At 41.0% G+C, this 19,424-nt stretch overlaps 2 protein-coding genes across 4 annotated transcripts in view; one reads left to right on the top strand and one right to left on the bottom strand.

Annotated features, from left to right (window-relative positions):
• Positions 1 to 202: 202 nt before the first annotated feature.
• On the bottom strand, positions 203 to 547 carry LOC311207132 (microtubule nucleation factor SSNA1-like; the record flags this gene model as incomplete). Its single annotated transcript, XM_084283032.1, has 1 exon — positions 203 to 547. The coding sequence occupies one exon, from the start codon at positions 545 to 547 to the stop codon at positions 203 to 205; it is 345 nt and encodes a 114-aa protein (XP_084139158.1).
• Positions 548 to 1,544: 997 nt separating this feature from the next.
• Positions 1,545 to 19,424, top strand: part of WAC (WW domain containing adaptor with coiled-coil) — a 59,348-nt gene continuing 41,468 nt past the window's right edge. For all 3 annotated transcript variants that reach the window (XM_084282913.1, XM_084282914.1, XM_084282912.1), the window contains exons 1-3: positions 1,545 to 1,973; positions 2,134 to 2,170; positions 3,624 to 3,819. In XM_084282913.1, coding sequence (XP_084139039.1) covers positions 1,933 to 1,973; positions 2,134 to 2,170; positions 3,624 to 3,819 — 274 coding nt within the window. In that variant the 5' untranslated portion in view covers positions 1,545 to 1,932. The remainder of the gene's footprint in view (positions 1,974 to 2,133; positions 2,171 to 3,623; positions 3,820 to 19,424) is intronic.

Raw genomic sequence — 19,424 nt, 5'->3', positions numbered from 1 at the left:
ATTTTGTTAATAACAAAACATCAACTTTATTTCATCTATTTAATCTACATTTTTTCCTAACGCATTTAAAAGCCATGGGAATTGTATAGAAAGGTTGAAGGGAAAGTCCCTCTCTATTTGCACTGCTGAGGTAGAGTTCTGTGGCTAGCCACGTCTCACCTAGCAGAATTTTAGTACTTTGGATTCCAAACACTTGACAGTTTCACGTTACATTACTTTTCAGTTCTGGGGTATGCTTTAAGTCTCCCACCTCTTTCTTCAGGACATTAAGCAAAGTTCTAGAACTATCCAAAATCTTCATGTAAGCGGTTTCAGCTTCGTTAAGAATTTTACTAAGATCATTCCGCAAAGCTATCTTCTGGTCCAGGTTTTCACACACATGCTCCAATTGTTCATTCAGGGCTTGAATTTCATGCTGGAGCTTATTTTTTTCCTCTTCTGCTTGCTGGATTTGTTTGTTCAGCTCCTCTTTTTGCATACATAAGTCTTCAATGTATTTTACCAGCTCGTTATTGTAACCCTGAAGAATAGCTCCCGGCTGAGTCATCCTCCACTCCTGTGCCCGAGCTCTGCCACGGCTTCTTCTTGGCAACAGCCTTCTGCACCCTAACAAAGGGAAACAAGGAGAAAATAGAAAGTTCTGTAACAGTGTGTATAATGTGATGATAAGGCTGAGACATGGTGAGGATATGCTGTTAAAGGTTTATACACGGTTTTTGAGGTGGGCCATGCTGTGTCCCTTGGTGGAATAGGGGCAAGACAAAAGGCAGAGAGGGCTGAGCAGGGGGGCTGAACAAGCACAGCCAGCAGCACCCACATGTTTTTAAGCAAAATAAGGGGAATAACGGGTCTCCCCTCGCCCCCAGAACCCAAATTTACCACAACCCACCCAATCTGACCCCCCCAGCCCCTCCCAGCCCCACCACCCCCCTCCCAACCACTCCTCCCGAGCCCCCAGCGCCCCTCTCCCCACCCCCCTGAGGGGGGGGACGCTGAAGCAGCGCAGCCCCCCAGGGACATCTTACAACCACCTCCTCCCCGCCGGCCGCCTCCTGGCTGCGGCCGCGCCGCGCACAAAATGGCTCCTGCCTATACATCAAGTCCCCGGGCGGAAGGGGAGGCGAGCCGGGACCTTCCCTTTCCTACCTCACAGCCGGAGCCGGTCCTTTATGGGCGCCCCATCGCTGCCCCCCTCCGCCTCTTGTGGTCCCCTCAGCGCAGGGCTCGCCCCCTCAGCGCCGCCCCGTCAACGGCCGCGCCGAGCGGGGTGGCGGAAAGAGCCGAGCGCTTCCGAAGGGTGTGTGGGGGGGTGGAAAATAACACGAGCCCTCGCTCCGGAAACGGACGATGTTTTCCGAAGACAGGTAGCGCTCGGGAGAGGAGGGCGGGGGGAGGGAGCGGCGGAAAGAGCCGATGGTTGCCGAAGGGCGGGGAGCGGGGGGCGTGGGGCTGGGCGAAGGCAGCCGATGTTTGCCGAAGGCAGAGTCGCCCGAGAGCAAAGGGGACAGCGGGGACGGCGCGCGGCGGAAAGAGCCGAAAAGAGCCGACGTTGCCCGAGCGCGGCGGCGCCCGCGTTTCCCGGATGTAGTTGGAGGAGCGGCGGCGGCGGCGGCGGGCGGCGCAGCGGGGGGAGGAGGCGGCCGCGGCGGCTCCCACAGCGGCGGCCTCGGCGCTCCGGGGGCGTCTGAGCGGGCACGGGGCCGAGCTGCCGGCGTCTGGAGGAGGAGGAGGAGGAGGAGGAGATGGGCCCGTGAGCGCTGCTCGCAGCCCAGCCCAGCCGCTCCCCCCCCACCCCGCCGTGCTCTGCCTGCCTGCCCCCGGTGAGGCGGAGCGCTGCCTCCCCCTCCTCCTCCTCCCCCCTCGGCGCCCGTGGCCCGGCCGCGGCCGTCGCCTGCTGGTGCCCTCACACTCACGCACACAGGCCGGGCATTGATGGTAATGTATGCGAGGAAACAGCAGAGACTCAGTGATGGGTAAATCCCTTCCTCCTCCTCCTCCTCCTCCTCAGGCCCCCGGCCCCTCCGCCATGTTGTGGGCCCCCCCCCACCCCACCCCCCCCCTTTGCCCCGGGGCCGCCTCCTCCTAACGCCTCTCTGTTTTCTCTCTCTTTTCTCTCTCCGTTTCTCTCTCCAGCTGTCACGACCGCAGGGGGGACTCGCAGCCCTACCAGGTACCTGCAGCGCCGGCCGCTAGGCCCGGGAGGAGGAGCAGGGGAGGGGAAGGAGGGGAAGGGGGGGGGGGGGGGGGAGCTACTCCAGCCCAGGCTTCGGCCGCCGCCGCAGGCCGCGCCGCCCCACGGCAGCTCGGAGGGGGGCCCGGAGGCCTGAGGGGGTGGTGAGGGGCCGGGGGGAGGCTGCCCGAGGAGGGGACGGGGCTGTGGAGCTGCTGCGAGGCCGCCGGGGCCGGGCCGAGGAGGAGAGGCCTAGTGCGGGCCGGGCCGGGCTCGGGCCTAGAGGCGGGGAGGGGCGGGAGAGCGGCTCGGGGTCGGCGGCGGAGGAGCGGAGCCCCCGGGGGGAGGTGAGTGGGGGCCTCCCAAAAACAAAAGGAGGCTTGTTCCACCCCCCCGCCCCCCCTTCTTTAGCCCTTTTTTCGCCCCAAAACTGCGGCTGTGGGTTGAAACCTGAGCAGGGCTCGATTGGAGACCCTGAGTAACTTGAGGGGGGGGGGGGGTGTGAGGGTTAATTTCGACGGTTGCCAGCTGCTGGGCTCCTTCGCCAAACATCAGAGCCTTGAGCTGCTGGCAATAACCTGGATTTCCGTCAGGCAGGTGCTGTATTCCTCTGCCTTGGCTATGGGGAAAAAAAAAATCGGTTCTCAGGGTGTGAATGTGGGGAATGCTGCGTGTGGTGATATCCCTCTCCTTAGGGCACATAATGGAAGTGTTTTATTACATTTCTGGGTATTTGTGCCACCGTGAAGAGCAATCTGACAGTCCAGGGCAGCTGTCAGTGACAGTTCATGTAAATGTAAACACTTGCCCCTCAGAAGCTCAAGCTGCAAAATCAAGCACGTCAGAGAGAAGCAGAACATGTCATTTTTGGTAAACGTTTTAAAGTTAATTCGTCAAGTTACATGTTCCCCAAATTGTCAAGTTACACGCTCCCCAAACTCTAGATTTTTATTACATCTGTTACCAGGTTGCTAGTACTGAAATCTACCTCACAAAAGTTAAAGGTAGAGGTGAAACTGAGCACCCTCGATTACAGTCTGGAGGACATACTCAAAGTTTACACTGATTCAATGCAACTTTCTGTTTATTCTCTTAATATCAGTAGAACTTGTGCTTCTCCCAGAAGTGTCAGAAGTACTGCAGCCTATGTACTGCTGAAAGTATGCAGTCCATCACTGGAAAGATAAAGAAATTAGGTCCATCCTAACAGCAGTTGTTAACTTTGGATCATGGTGGGAGCAAATGGTTTGAGTTCTAATTACAGAACTTGTTGCTTTAATGTAGGTAATTAAAATTAGAAAGGCTAATGTTGATTAATAAATGGGAAATGAAAAATTAATTACCTTTTAAAAGTATTTTGGAAAGAGGTCTAAAATTTAGATCTGATGTTAATTTTTTTCTGTGACTTTCTGTCTAATGTCAATGCCTGCTCTCTTGCCATCTTCTGTTACAGGCTCTTAAGTACTCATCCAAGAGTCACCCCGGTGGTGGTGATCACCGTCATGACAAGATGCGAGACACCACAGATCCTTCACCACCAAATAAAATGTTGCGGCGCTCTGATAGCCCTGAAAACAAATACGGTGACAACACAGGGCACAGTAAAGCAAAAAGTGTGCATACTCACAGAGTTAGAGAGAGGGATGGTGGTGAGTTATCTTTAACCTTTATTTAAGCAATTACTAATCCTCATAAGTATCAAAATTGAGCAGTTACCACTCAGGTGAAGGGAACATTGCAGTAAATGGTATGCCTTGGTGCTTGGAAAACTACAGAGAAACCAAAATGCACGTTTCGTTGGAAGCAGTCATTTTGGCAGTATAATACCTATTGATTTTCTTATTTTTACAGGTGTAGGAGTTTCTGTTTGGATCATAAAGCTTATATAAACTTTTCCTTTTTTAAATTAGCATGTCTGACTTATTTTAGACATGCAGCAACATTCAATAACGTGAAATGGTATTCTAGATTATTTTTCACTAGCGTTGCTGTCTTAGAGACTATAACATTGCTGTTTTAACATAATTTTGTGTATTGTAACGCTCTACTATGGCGTTTATCCTCTGAAACACATAACTACATAAAAAGGAAGAAAAGCTTCATATTTAGATGCTGTGTAGAATTCTTAACAATCTTAGAATGATAATCAAAGATAGTTCTTAGAATCCCTCTTGGCAGAAGCTTAGAGTCAGTCAGCTCACCTGTGTTTTTACAGGGCATGATAGATAGTAATAACATGCACAGATATTTCTTAACTGATACTATTTTCTATCCCTGCCTCCTAGAAACAGGAAAGAATAGGATTTTCCTTTTAATAAAAGATGTAACAGCTATAGTTTAGAAAATTGTGCTTACTGACTGAATTTGGAAGCCTGTTCCCAGTTTTGTAAGTATTCTAACTTGATATGAAGAACAAATATAAAGTATTCCAGTAGAGAACTTGGAACAAAGAAGCATTGATTCAAAGTTCCATATAAAGTTAACAATCTGTGATGTACGGATATATTTATGCTGCAGGATTGTTACTTGTAATAGTTTAAGTAAAATGTCTGGAAGTCCCGTTTAGAATATACTAGTTCACTACCACAAGGATATTTATGGTATCCAAGTGTTCTTATACTTCCTAATTTTTCTCCTTTTTTGGATTAATACAGAGGCTCTGTAGACCATTGATAATGTGATACGGTTCTGTAGAAGAATTACAAAAACATACATCTTCTGTTAGTATGCTGGTTTTCATTATATTTGATCATACTTGAAGGCGTAGGAATCTCACAATCAAATGCATGTGTAAAACTGGTAGGCTGCTGTTCTGTGCTACTTTCCAAGACACACATCGGCCTTCTCTTTCCTGTTCACCTGTCTGAAGATATTCGTCCTACATACTCCTGTAATTCTGCTGAGTTTTGCTACAATCAGTAATTTTTTTGTTTCAGTGCAGCTATGTTTAGTGGAGTTACGCATATATGAAAACATCTGGAGGATGAGGCTCTATATGGGGAGCACATTTGCTTATTTGAGTACTGAAACTGTTTTTAAGGATAGGAAAGATATTTTGAAGTTCTCACTGAGTCTGGCTGGATTGAATAGCTGGTAAATGACCTGATGTGTGGGTGTTCACAGTAATGATGGAGGAAAATGAAATATTTGTAGTTCTGTAAGTGTAAGGAACACTTAGAAACTTACTGCCCCTTCTCCTTACTAAGGCTGCAAACACAATTAAAAAAAATCCTGTATTCTGATCTGAAAGTGCTTCTGTCTACATCGTATGTTAGTAAACTAGGAGAAGGAAGTAGTCTTAAACAGTTTGAGGGAAGTTAGTAATTCTGAAACATAAGCATCTGTAATGGAACGGCTAAGTGATTTGTGTGTGTGTGTGCTGTTAATAAGGTTAGTTTGGTGCCAGTTTAAGGGTTTCAGAACATAATCAAAACAACCAAAGTTGTGTTAAGCACTACGCGTTGTATATAGTAAACCAAAGTTGAGCAGGTATGGGCAGGAGGATGTTAACTTTGTCTTCCAGAGTAACTACATACAGGTTTGCACTTGTTGGTTCTTTTTTTCTGTCCCACTGTGATTTACTGAATCTTTCTGTCAGTATGAATTGAAGGTAGGTGTTAGAATGTAGGTAAATGTGGACGTTTGCACGTTGCTAATATCCAAAAGACATCATCCAATAATTTACCATGCCCTCTGTCTGCTGAATTGCACTGAGGTACTGTTTGTTGTTGTAATATTCACACAGTTTTGCAGGTGCAGATATACAAGGGAGAAAAAGGAAAAGTCTGTCTTTGTTTAAATGAGCAGATAACAAATTTTTAAAAAGCTAAAAATTGTCTTCGAAGTCCCAGTGTGACTTTCTTACATCATCAGTGTAAAATAGGTTTGGTTGTGTTCTTCTTGTAGTTGCCCTGTGTTACTTTAAAATGAGGTGCTTGATTTGTAACTACTAAAAAGATATTATTGCGTTCCTGTTATCTAGCTGAACTTACCAAAACAAATCACAATGAAAAATCTCCAGTATTTATTTCCCCAAACTGCATTAAAGCCCCAAACAAACCATCTGTTTTTCTCTCATCCCTTAGAAAATAAAACAAAAATGTGGAGTGTTACTGCTGAACAGAAAGCTGAATTAACCGAACCTGCTCCCTTTCAAGTTAATCTTTGAGAAGTCATTCCTGTATAACCCTTACTAAGTTTTGCTGTGAAGTGATAAAAAAGATACACCAGTACAGCATGCTGATTGGTATTTCAGACTCATTTAGTCATGACTGGTTCACTTTTTTGTGGTAAATACAGAACTGGCTAAGTGTAATTTAAAGATTTGAGTGGACGCATATAAAATGTAAGAGCTATAATTAAATTGATTTCAAATGAATACCTCAGAAATGGTAGAACCTCCCACTGCAAACAGCTTTGGTACCTGTGTAAAGGTATTTGTCATCATCCCTTATTTCTGTAGTATTTGTAGCAGAATCTTTTGTGTTCGTAGAACTGTATCCATGGTGAGAAATTTCGCCGCTTACAATTAAGGCTTTAAAACTTGGGTTGGGGTAGGCCCTCCATACTGATACAGTGCAAACAAAGCATTTTTCAGAGTTGCTTACAGCATGGTTTCTGTGGAAAGAGACTACGTACAGAGACAGGAGGTTCTCTGGAGAGGGACTTCGAAGTGTACCTTGTACTAATCCTAAAACTTGCAAGTTTTTGTCACATCCCTGCTTTCCAAAGAGAACTGGTAAGTCTAGCATGTAAAAGTGCTGGATTAACTTTGGTCTTGCCTTCAGGTCCCCGTGCATGGGGATATTGTCCCTGTGTGCAGGGGTTTGAAACATAATGAACAGCTCCCCTCTTCTCTGTATCTCTTATTTCTAGGTCAGCTGCTATAGGCAAGTGCGGAGTTTGAAGAGATTAGGAGTCCTGTGAGACCAATTCAAGTGTGAAGTTCCTTAACAGTAACAAATAGGGAATTACAGCTGGCATTGTTTACAGGGAATAGAAGTATGAAGGGCCTTGCAGAAGGGGAAGAGTGTTTCCATTAAAAAGAAAAGGGAAATACAAAGATTTTAGCATTCCCGTGCCCAAGGATGGTGGATGATCCTTGTAGGCCTTTTCAAAGCTATAAAGGAAGTGATAATATTGGTGTAAAAGTACAGGAAAGAAAGCAAAGAGGTCAGATGTGTAGGGTAGCTTTGGGAATGCTGTGAGGGGGAAGGGTGTGTGTATGTGCGTGTGTATACACATTATTTAGGAGTAAGAATTGCAAGATGTGGCCTTCACGTTGTTGTTTTGTTTTGTTTTGTTTTCCTTCTGAAGTTTCTTCCTACTGAAATACATGTGCCAGAAAGACCAACTAATGATAGAAAAGATACTTAGCAAAACTTCTTGGGGGGGGAAAAAAAAAAAAGTGCAGTTTAACCAAATATGCTCAGTTGTTTATTATAGTGAAGAAAACGCTGAGTATTTTGTTGCGTTTATATTTGAGATGTTGGAAATGTATGTTTACTTCATGTTATGATCATAATAAATTGTTTAACGTTAATGGAGAACATTAGTATGCACAGCATGATTTTTTTTTGGCTGGATTGTATGCTGTGTATGCTATTTTCATAAAATTTGATTGTAACTTGTGATACTGAAGTTCCAAAATACCACAGAACTTCAGTGAATACTTCTTTTGCATGCTTTTTTTAATTGTCAAGAGCACTCTCAGTACCAACTCCCTCTGCTCTGTGATACAGTTCTAACATTCAAAATGCTACAGCTAGCAGGGCCTGAATGGAATATTTTATGAGTCCCCAGTTTTATGGAATTGCTGCTGGGAGCTTCTGTCATGAATTGTTTTCGTGCTTTGTTTCCAGTGGTTCCTGAAGGAGTTCAGAATGCTCGTTGCAAAAGGAACACGGAACAGCTGGAAGCAGGAAGCTCAGCTTTCCTTTCCTGTGTGAGCAACGCTCACAGGAGAGGAGGACAAGAAGCTGGCATTTGAAAAATAAACTATAAATAATAAATAAATGGATAAATTAGCACGATCGTTGACCACCAGTCAGAAACAAACAGGGCATTAGGGCAGGTGCAAGAATCAAGTGCTACCTGTGCAGCACTTGCTGCAGAGAGGAAATTACAGGACTGCTGGAAAGAGGGAAGTCTGAGAATAGTGAATCATAGTGAAGTGTTGAGTCACTGTTAACTGCTGTTGAAGTTATTATTCATTACTATGAAAACAGTTCTCTCACAGTAACTGTGAGATAGCTGGGATGAGAGAAGTCTGTGATCCAAATGAGAGTGGATCATCCCTGAAACGTGCTTTGAAAGCTGCATCCCACCCCAACATACAAGTTTGTATAAAAATAAATAACTGAATAAAAAGAATCTCTCCTAGTTACTGCTAGTAGTTAGGATGGCTATGATGGAGGTGGGATTTTTTCCCCTTCTATTATTATTATTTTTAATTAAAAATTTGTTTCCAGAACCCGTTAGTACTTCAGCTTTTCTCTGAATTATAGACAAATGCACACACACAAAGGACAGAAAAAGTCGATTTCTGTGGCTTTCTAGTTTTGGATAAAAGCTTGCTTTCTTCTTTCACTAATATTAGTACCTTCAATTGGTTGCACTTAAAATTAAGAGTTTGTTTCAAAACTTGGAAATTGTAGATAGAGGATAACTTCACTCCGTATGTTTGGCAACATTTCTGATTTTTTTTTTCTGTATTTTTTGCTGGATTTGCTGGGTTTTATTTTTTTTCTTCTTCTGTGAGAATCTCTAATAGAAAAATGGAAAGTGTGATAATGGAGTCACAGTGAGTGATATAACTTCTGTATGCACTTCCTTTAGTTTTGAAGTGCAAAATGTCAATGACAAATTGCTTTTAGTTTTTAATATGTATCATTGATACATAAAAAGTGTTCCTTTGTGTTGAGTTTACTTATGGTCCTGCTTTCTGAAGGTATGCTCCTAGCCTTAGCCTGTATATTCCACTTCTGCAAACTGTTGCCTGGGCTTTTGAACTTGTACTTTTGGCTTGCTTTTCTGAAAATGAGAAGCAGCAACGAAAACTGGTAGTTTCTGATGAGTTGCCTGCTGCCAGGCAGTAGTAAAGATAGCAATTTACAAATTATGTTTGTTTTTTCTTTATTTTTTTTTTCTGGAATCGCTCTGTACTGTGCAATGGCCCCTGCTTAAAGTTAGTTCCTGAACTGCTGGTTGTGACAGTGGTGTTTTCTGTGAGAGGAAATAGTGTTTATTCACAATTTATGTTTGTTTTTCATGCTCTTTTAGCTAATCCATACAGACTATCGGTAAGCCAAGTATCATTAAATTATGCAGAACTTGCAGGGAAAGGCCTGTCTGGTTTGGCTGAGAGAAGAGGTGCTTTTCATTGCAGTGTCGTTTGCCCTCTGCAAGGTGTCTTCTAGTTCAACGCGCTGTAATAACTTTCTGGTGGAAAACAGTAGTTTAATGGCACCAAACTTGCAGTGTGAATTACGTTTAAGCTTCATACAGGCACTTCCTAGGAATATCTTTACTCTGGGTGTACAGAGGAATTGTTCTTTACGTAAGTTCTTCAGTAAGGCCAAAAAAAACGTTCTGGCATTGAAAAACAGTTCTTGACAGTGATGCTTTTAGGCCCTTGCATTGCCAATACATGGTTGTAAAGCAAAAATGAATTTCTGGACTTTAACATCTGAAGAGAGAAGCATTTATACATGTTGAGCAAGACTGATCTCCTGTTAGTGTGTTCTCTTGAATTCTGAAGGGTCCCAGAACATTGTTGTATTTCTCCGCTGGTGTTTCTGCTGTAACTTCAGCATTCGATGGTTCTGTTTCTGTTCTTCAAGGACTTGAAAAGATTTCTTAGCTTTTCACAATAAAACTACCCTAGAAAAAGTGCTTAAGTTCACTACCTCACTAGCTGTTCCTTTATCCCAATATTATATTAGCGTTCATAAAAGAGCACTGTTTATCTCCTACCAGGCTTATTCTCCTTATTTGTTTTGCACAAGTTTAATTTTTTTTTTTTCATTTAGTGAAGTAGTCTTTTTTTTTTTTTTTTTCCCTTGGAAAGACTAGCCTAATGATGCAGGGGTTTTTGGAATAAACCTGTATTCCTTTGGTGCTACTAAAAATACTAACCAATAATAATTGTGGCTTAACAGATTTTTGCTGAACGTTGTGTTTCTGTCTGCAGTTCTATGCACAGGGAAGAATATTAGAATTTTACCACATGCCAGTTACCAATTTTATTTAAATTTTTGTCCAAGTGTTGCTTTGTGGAACAATACTTTAAAATTCATTCATCTGTAGTGATTGACAAATTTATGGTAATATATAAGGGACAAAATTTTGTCAATTTCTGAGGTGTGAGCTTGTAAAAAATAGTTGATCCTGTAAATTTTAACAGCGCTTTAAATTATTCCAAATACATCTCTTGACCCTGACATTTCACTTCAAATATTTTCCTGCTGCAGATAGTTTTTTCTCAGGCCTTCAATGAAAACAAAAATAAAACCCTTGAATGTTGATTTTCAGTTCAGCTCTTCAGAAAATTTGGCTATCAGCAAAACAGCCTGGAGTTGTCCCGCATAGCTCGGAGAAATACGAGTGTCTCGTGAGAAATTCTGTTGAGGGAGGAGAATATTCTGCAAATCAGAGTTTGGTGGATGAATACTGGCAGACTCCCATCATCTTGCCACAGGTTAATAGGTCTGAAAGAAGGAGATGCTTGTGTATCCAGCCTTTTTCTCTTGGACAGCACTTGATTCTTCTCAGTGCTTTCAAGCTTGTGAGGTCGAGATGCATGTTTTAAGACAAATTATACTTGGTTCTGACTAGAAACTGATGAAAAGGAGCACTACTTGCAGCACTACTCAAAAATAACATTCAGTTGGACATTCTGACTTCCAAGTTATTGGAAAGGGAGATGCATTTTTGAGTGGATGACTGACAAGAGACCTCATTATTCACTTTCTCTTTATGAGAACTCTGCTAAATATTTGTGGCCTTGACTTGTGACTCTATGTATGCAGCAGCATTACGGTGTGTTTGAAGGGAATGGAAAACAAGATACCTAAATGCCTTTCTTGATTAGACCCCATGCTACTTTGGAATAATTTGCTTCTTGCTGTGCCTGTTACAACGAGAAGCGTTGAAAGGGAGTAGTATGTCAAAGTTTGATGCTGTAATTTTTCTGTTTTGCTTTTAAGACACACCTAATTTTGTTTCTACAACAGTGATACAATAAAATAATTTCCTGCTTTTGTCATCACTCAAAAAAGGCATGTAATGCAGTATTGATCCAAGTAGCAAAGGCAAGGTGCTCAAAAATGAACTAGATTCTTCTGTGAGGAAGAGATCTTAGGATTCTTCACAATTTGTCAATAATTTTTCACTGAATGACAAATAATAAAAACTTTTAATTGTACAGAGCTGGCAAAGCTATGTAAAAGTGCAAATGCTAACTTCTCTGCAGGTAAAAAGTGGTCTGCTGTGTGAAATGTTACAGGAAGGAGTGGAAGTATTAAGAGAAGGAAGATGACTGCAGATAGCGATGACTTTTAAAACAGATGTGAAACTCCTGACGCAATTAAGAGCATAAATACTGAGTGCAGTGTTAGCCAGAAAGGCTTTATAATCAGAGGATATCAAGTAGGACCTGAGAGAGGTTACCTCTTAAAGCTAATGGGACAGCTATTGGAATACAGTCTCTGCTTTGATTTTCAGTTTAGGAAGGATGCAAACATGGAGATTTTCAGAGAAGAGGCAAAAAAAAAAAAGAGGCTGTAACTGATATTTGGGCCTTAGAAGAGACTTGATGAACTCTTGGTTTAGTTGCAATGGAAGCATTAAGGGTTTAATTCAGTTAATAACTACAGTGAAAAGAAATGGCATACTTTAGTATTCATTCAAATTAAAGAACTTTAAAGAGTTCTTTAGCAAACAAAGGTGCAGCAAGATCCAGTTAGCTTAACTGAAGTATTCAGAAAATAGAAATTAGGCACAATTTTTGCTGTTGTCAGTAACAATTGGGGAAGCTTACTGTGACAACTTTTGCAGAGCTAGATGTTTTCAAACAGAATTACTTAAAGACAGTTCTCAGAGGCATCTTCAGTGCAGAAAGTTGAACTAGCTGTTCAGAGATCCACTGGCAGATAAAACAATAACGTGAATATTTGTTATTCAAATGATCTAGATTAGTGGCCTCTTCAAAATGGAACAGATTAAAAATTGTTAGTTAACTTTGTAAGTAATGCTCCTGTGATAACTTTTTTTTCCCGAGTGGTTGAACTTAGCTCACGGCACACGAAGGTTATCATAGAATAGAATCACAGAGTCATATAGGTTGGAAAAGACCTCTTAAGATCATCAAGTCCAAGAGTTACAAACCTGTGAACATAGCTCGTATTGCACTGTAGGATTTTTGGTCATTGAGAGTATGTTCTTCTGAGTGCTGTTTTGAGGTCAAGTGAAACTACGACAGATCTACTGGCAGCATATATGCTTTGATTTGCTTGACTGGTTGTTATATTTGCCAGATTGGCTTTTAGTATGAGTTGGCCGTAACTACAGAGCTTCATCTATTTGGACAGTATCTGAGTATCATGAAATTGCTTTACTGTTTCAGGTTTGCAGAATTTGCATATGCCAAAACAAATGTAAAGTTCTTGAGTTTCTTGTTTTCTTTGCCAGGACTTGTTACAGAAAGGTTGACATGCTTGCCTGGGTGGCTTTTTACAGAATTATTTATAAGGCCCTTCTACTTCCCCTCCCCCCAGCATACATATACATTATTTCAAAATTAAATTCACTGATTTGAAAGAGAGTAATTGATACGCTCTGTAGGTAAAGATTTCTGTTTTGATTAGAGAAGCGTTGTATTCATTAAACTTGTCAATTGTAGATCATGTTTTTGTGGAATAATGTGAATTTAGGGAATAATTTGACTTAAATAATCCTTCAAGCTGGTTTTAGGTTTATCAAACTTGTTTTTTTTCCTGATGTTTCCAATCTCATTTTCTTGTTCGTTCCAGTTAATTTTGGTTTAAGTATAATGAAAATTAAAATGTAGAATCTTTTTTTTTTTCTGAATTGTGATACAGATGTTTTCACTCAATAGAAAGGATTAGTGTGTCTTGCAGAATTCCTTGAGGAGGCATGGTATAAACTGAAAGAACTTGTAACTCGTAAGAACTTGTGAAATCTTTGCTTTAAATGAAATTTCCTTTTCTTATGTATAAGATGATGAAGTCAAGATACATGATCAATTATCCAAATGAAATTGCTGTCAGTTTTTCTCCTCTCCATGCCAGATATGCTGGCTTATCTATTTGGATACTTTTCTTGTAATTCATTGTGACTCTAAAGGAAGCAGGCAAAGTAGTTGGACATAGGAGGGTGACAGCTTGATAGTGACATGTGGCTCCTTGCTATCTATGTTTCTGATTCCCTTCCTCAACTTCAGCTTTGACTGAATGTGAGAAACGGATCTGGGTGTAGAGACTGAGATAGCTACAGGATGAGACGAGAAGCAGGATCAACTAGGTTACTTCTGTTTACATTAAGATCAAATCCGTTTTATTTAAGTATTAAATAAGGCAATATTGAATGGAAACTGCTCACACATCATTTTGTACAGTAATTTCACGAACATTTAAAATAATAAAAGCGTGTGCTTAAGATAGTAAAGCTTCTTATTGAAGAAAAAAAAATTAAAGAAATCTTCTGTAAAATTACATTTTCCTCTTTTTTGAAGCTATTTGTGATATTTCTTTAAAAACATGCAAAAAAAGTGTGTTATACAGCAGTACAAAGTGACAGTATTTTGATCTGAGGCACATGTGTTTTGCGGCTCAGGAAGTTCTTGCAGTACAATCTGTGTAGGTGTTCTTGTGAGTCCAATTCATATGATAAAGTGAAATTCCTTCTTAATGTTTTCCTAACTTCAGAGAGTTGGGAGAGCTACCTGAAGTGTAAATAAAAATAGCTCTTCTGTACCTCCTCATGGGCAGGTGACTAAAACCCAAAATGCTGCCATGTTTAAGAGTGGAAGAATACAGATTCATCTCTCTCCATGTGTGTAGAGTTGAGTTAATAGAAGTGCCTATGTGGTGGATCCTGAACAGGCAACGACATGGAATCATTTTGATAAATTAGGAGGAAGGAGGTGTGTTTATCTGGGATGTGTTCGTATGTGCATTTAAATCCCCAGTATGAGCAATTTGCTTTTATTTTAAAGCCAAAAAGTTTGGCCATTACTGGGGTAAAGTAACATCTTTAATTTGATGTTTTCTAGTGAAGAGCTGTGCACTCAGAACTGGTGCTGTCATTACCCCGTGCAGTTGTTCTGTCAGAGAAGCTGCCTACCGCAGAAAAGCTTGTGAGAAGGGAAGCTGTGAACATGCTGACTAATTTTGGCCTAAGCAAGAGGCAGTGAGATAATAAATACGTGGAAATTAAAAAAAAAAAAAAAAATCTTAAAAAATATAAACCATTTCTGGTCTGTTTTTAGTGATGTGAGAGCTTTACATTTTTTCCTGTAACTGTACCAAAGGATTTGAGGTTTCAGTGATTCTGCTCTTGCCACTAGTTATCTTACATCGGCTTATTGCAGGATTCTGAGGATCAGCCTTTTTGTTAAAGGAAAAAAATCATCATTTGAAAAAAGAACCATAGTAATAGGTATGTTAGCATTAGATTTTACTGGTTTCAAACTAAGTAAATATGTTAAATTGCCTTTTTTGGAGCTTTACCACCAAAAAAAAAAAAAAAATCAACCTAGTTAAGCCTTCCAATAAAAAAAAAAATCTCCCCCACGCACTGCTTTTTCAAACCTGTTACATCTGTTACTAGAAGTAAGTTTCATTATCCCTGGAAAGATGTTTTTTTCTTAAAACTTGTTTCTGTGGAAGAGAATATTACTGTAGAAATCTGATCTGTTTCAGAAAATATAGGGCATGGCAGTCTTCTGAAACATTTTTAAGCAGCAGTATTTACAGCTCTGTCCCAGTTACACAGATTAGTTGCTTTCCCTTGGTTTCCTGTATTTCTTAAATATCCTGCTGTTTTATGTCCTCCAAAAGCGACAGTCTTCTTCAACACTTCTCTGGGTGCGTTTGTTACTGAGCTTGTCAGAGTAGCTGAGCTGTAAATTATTCATACCTATTGGTAACAAAAACAGGGAAGGAAATCTATGATCTGCCCTACTGTTGCGTTTCAAACATACCTGTTCACCTGAGAATGTAGGGGCAAAAACGTCTTGTGTTTTGTTTGTTTTTTTAAGTCAAGGCAAATAATTATTGCCCAAAGCCCCATCCAGCCTGGCCTTGAACACCTCCAGGGATGGGGCATCCACAGCTCCTCTGGGCAGCCTGGGCCGGGGCCTCACCACCCTATGAGTAGAGAATTTCCTCCTAACCTCTAATCTAAATCTCCCCTCTTTTAGTTTAAAACTATTCACCTTTGTCCTGTCGCTATCTGCCCACGTAAAAAGTTGCTCTCTATCTTTCCTAGTAGCCCTCTTTAAGTACTGAAGGGCTGTGATGAGGTCTCCCTGGAGCCTTCTCTTTTCCAGCCTGAACAACCCCAGCTCTCTGGCTGTGGCCAACCAGCCAATTCCTTATTCACTGAATATTCTACCGTTCAAATCCATTTCTTCTGAAGTTATTGAGTGCCTCAGCTTTCTCAGTGTCTGTTAGCATTTCTCCCTTCTCATTTATTGGAGGAGGAGTGCTCTCCTTGGCCTTCCTTTCCTGAGCAGTGTACCTCTAGAATCCTTTCTTATTACTCTTTGCAGCCCTTACCAAGTTCAGTTCCACCTCTGCTTTGGCTTTCCTGGTCCTGTCCCTACACATCTGGATGGCATCCCTGTACTCTTCCCAGGTCACGTCCCTGCTTCCCCTACCTGTGCATTTCCTTCTTGCACCTCAGTTTGACGTGTAGGTCCTTGCTTAGCCGTGCTGTTTTCCTGCCTTGCCTTCTTGATTTCTTACACAGGGGGATGAAGAGATGTTGTGCTGTAAGAAAAGCGTCCTTAAAGATTTGCAGGCTCTGATTCTGTCCCTAAGGACAGTTTCCTAGGGGATCCCATCCACTAATTCTTCAAGGAGCTGCGGGTTTGTTCTTCTGAAGTTCAGGGTCCTGGCTTTGCTCTTTGCCATGTAATGCACGTTTATGTGTAGGTTCCTCTATACAAATTAGGTAATGCACTTAAACACAGGAGGAACAAATGAGGTAATTTCATGTAATTACATTCTTCTGGCTGATGGTGATTTCATGTCAACTGTCACCCTTGACATCAGCGGGCATTCACGCACCTCCTGCTTAAGTGCTTTGCTTATTCAGACACCTGCAGCTGACAGGTTAACGCAGACTTAATTTTCAAATCTTCTCACTTCTTCTGAAAGAATACTATATTTACCTGATGTAATATGGGGAATAATACGATCATTTTCCAACTCAAGTGATGTCAAGTTCACCTTTCTTACTGGCAAAACGCTGTCTGTGCTAATGATTGCAATCTCTCTCCACTCATTTGAGAGTGTTTACTTAGCTAGGGAAATAAATGAGACACTTCAGCAACCAGGGAATCGTAAAATGTATTTTCAGTGTGTAAACTTCAGCTTTTGTGGAGAGTAGGGATTTCCTGGGATTTCTTCTAGTAAGGAAATTCCAGGAAAGATCAGTTGAATTTTTCTATATATTTTTAAGAATTATTGATTTGGAGGAGGGAATAATTGTCATCTAGTGTGCTTTCCATGTTGGAGAATTGTATTACACAGCACCTTCGTTAAGCTATGCTGAACGTTGAGCCTGACACTGGCTGGGAATCCATGATGTTAGAAGCCCAGTGCTTTTATTTGTATGTGTAATATCTACATGCATGTGTATACATAAAAATAATCTCTTTAGGTGTATCCTTGCTATAATTGAGTGTTTTTCTGTAACTGTACTGCATGCATACGAAAAAGACCTACTGTAGTATATATTCAACTAGATTTTATGTTGAATGGCACAAGGAGATCCATTTCTGTGTAGTTGCTATTTCTGTGTGCTTGCACTTCTTTGGAGGCAACTTTCTTCATGCGTTTTTAGTCTCAAGAGAGTACTCTGACCACTTAAATGGTCTGGTTATCTCTGAAATTAACATCTGAAGTTTGATACAAAGAAGAATGTAAGTCTTGCAAGAGGCATGTGACCAGAATCTGTGTGCGCCTGTGAGGATGGATAATGCAGTTTTATGATAAGGTAAAATAAAAGAAGTCTATATTCTTGCTGATTTTTATAAAAGTTAACTGTCTCTGCTTTTTTCTTTGAGCAGAATGTTAGCAACACGATAAACAGCAGAAATGAAGGTGAACAAATGCTTCTGTTGTTTGTTTGTTTTTTTTTAAGAAACGTTTTCATTAATGACTGTTGCTTAAACTTTAAAGAAAGTTCCCTTTAGGCAAATTGTGACATGGAATGTGGATTTTTTTTAAAGAAGTTAAGCATGGAAATGTCACCACTAGTTCACTACACGATCTTCGATCTTTTTTTTCTGAGTGAAGGTGTTTTATAGCTTTAACAAGATAACAATGAGCTCGGTATTGAGGCAAGGTTGTTGGTTCCACACAGTATTGATCAAACAGAATTTTTGCCTTTGTGTATTGAGGGTTTAAATACAAAAAAAATTGTGCACTAGCTTCCTTTAAATGCGTTTTTTTTTTTTTTTTTTCCCCTCTCTTCGCTGTTTTGACCTCTCTTGCTGATGTTGAATGAATACCGTTGCCTGGCACAGGGAAGCCCATGGTGGGGGTGCTGTTGGACTTCTATCACCAAACTTTATCTCTTTGTGCTGTATTACAGCATTGTCGTGGCAGGGCTGTTCACTAGGGTTTTGTGGCAAGGCCTCAGAAGGGGGAAATTCAGCCTATTGCCCTTACGCTGTGCAGATCCACTTGGAGTTGAGATAACACCATTTTAAGTTTGTGGTAAGAGTTCTGGCTATCAATTTGATGCTCTTGTTTTGCATGTCATAATTGAACCCCAAAATAACAAAAAAGCATTTGCTTGAGGACAAAAAAAGTCTCTTCCTCACTTTCTTGTTCTGTATCAGAGAGATGAGTGTTTTCTGAGCTATAGTCAAGAACTAAAGCATGGTTTTGCTTTACTCTCAACTACATCTAATTACTTCCTAGGGTAATGTTCCACTCTAATGCAGGGGGGATAATGTTAGCAAGTGGTGCAAGACTAAAAAGACCTATAGTCTTTTATATAGTGGGGAGGTTGGTGCTTTGTGTTTTTTTTCTATTTTTTTAGAGGGTCAGGAATATGACCGTGAGTTGCTGAAGTTCACAGTACCTTTTCACACTTCCCATGGGTAAAATTGTTTAAGCTGTTTTTTCAAGCAGATTGATCTCAAGTAAGATCATAGAATCGTAGAGTGTCCTGAGTTGGAAGGGGACCCACAAGGATCACGGAGTCCAACTCCTATAGGAGTTAGGCAGCTTAGGTATGCCGGGACAGGCATTTTAGGCATGCTAAGCAGTGTTGAGGATGTTGCTAGCAATGTTCTCTATTAGCTGCCCTAATCCAAGGGGAGGAAATAGCAAATGGAAATACAAGGAATTTGGTGTCCACTTACAGTTCTTAATTTCCTTTAAACTCAACGTGTACTTTTCAACTTGTCTAAATGGGTCTGCTTTAGAATCTATATAGTCTTTCTAAGGTGTTCTAACTTTTCCTGGTAAGAAGCTGACTGTCTGCTGCTTTATTTTAGGAGAAACAGGAAATTCATTCAAATAATACTGCTTACCGATCCTCAGAAATGAAATAATACCGATGTAAATTTTTACAGGTGATTTTAAAATCTTCAATCTTTTTTGCCTGTTTTTATTTTGATAGTTGAGATATCAAGATATCTGCCAATATTTGTTTTCTGTTTAAAAAAAAAAATAAAATAAAATGGTAGGGATTTGTGAGCGGAAGGAGACTTCTGTGGTAGCTTCACATACTATGTTAGAAGTGTTTTACATTTATGTACCTGTGTTTGTGTAGACTTACCTACATTACAGTGATGAATTCAGTTGTGATCTAGGGGGATCACAATCTTAGCCAAGGAAGCACCACCTGTGGAAATACGGTACATTTATATATATATATTTATTTTTAATTTATTTTTTTTAAGAAGGTAAACCTTTATGCAAAGCACTTGGAATTTTTGAGTGGGTAGAAAGTCATTTTGTGTAGCTTGGTTGAAGTTTCTGTTGTCTAACCA

Source organism: Netta rufina (assembly GCF_964035555.1).
Source record: "Netta rufina genome assembly, chromosome: 2".
NCBI lineage: Eukaryota > Metazoa > Chordata > Aves > Anseriformes > Anatidae > Netta > Netta rufina.
The sequence above is the reverse complement of the archived record's forward strand: the minus strand, read 5'-3'. Positions and strand labels throughout refer to the sequence as shown.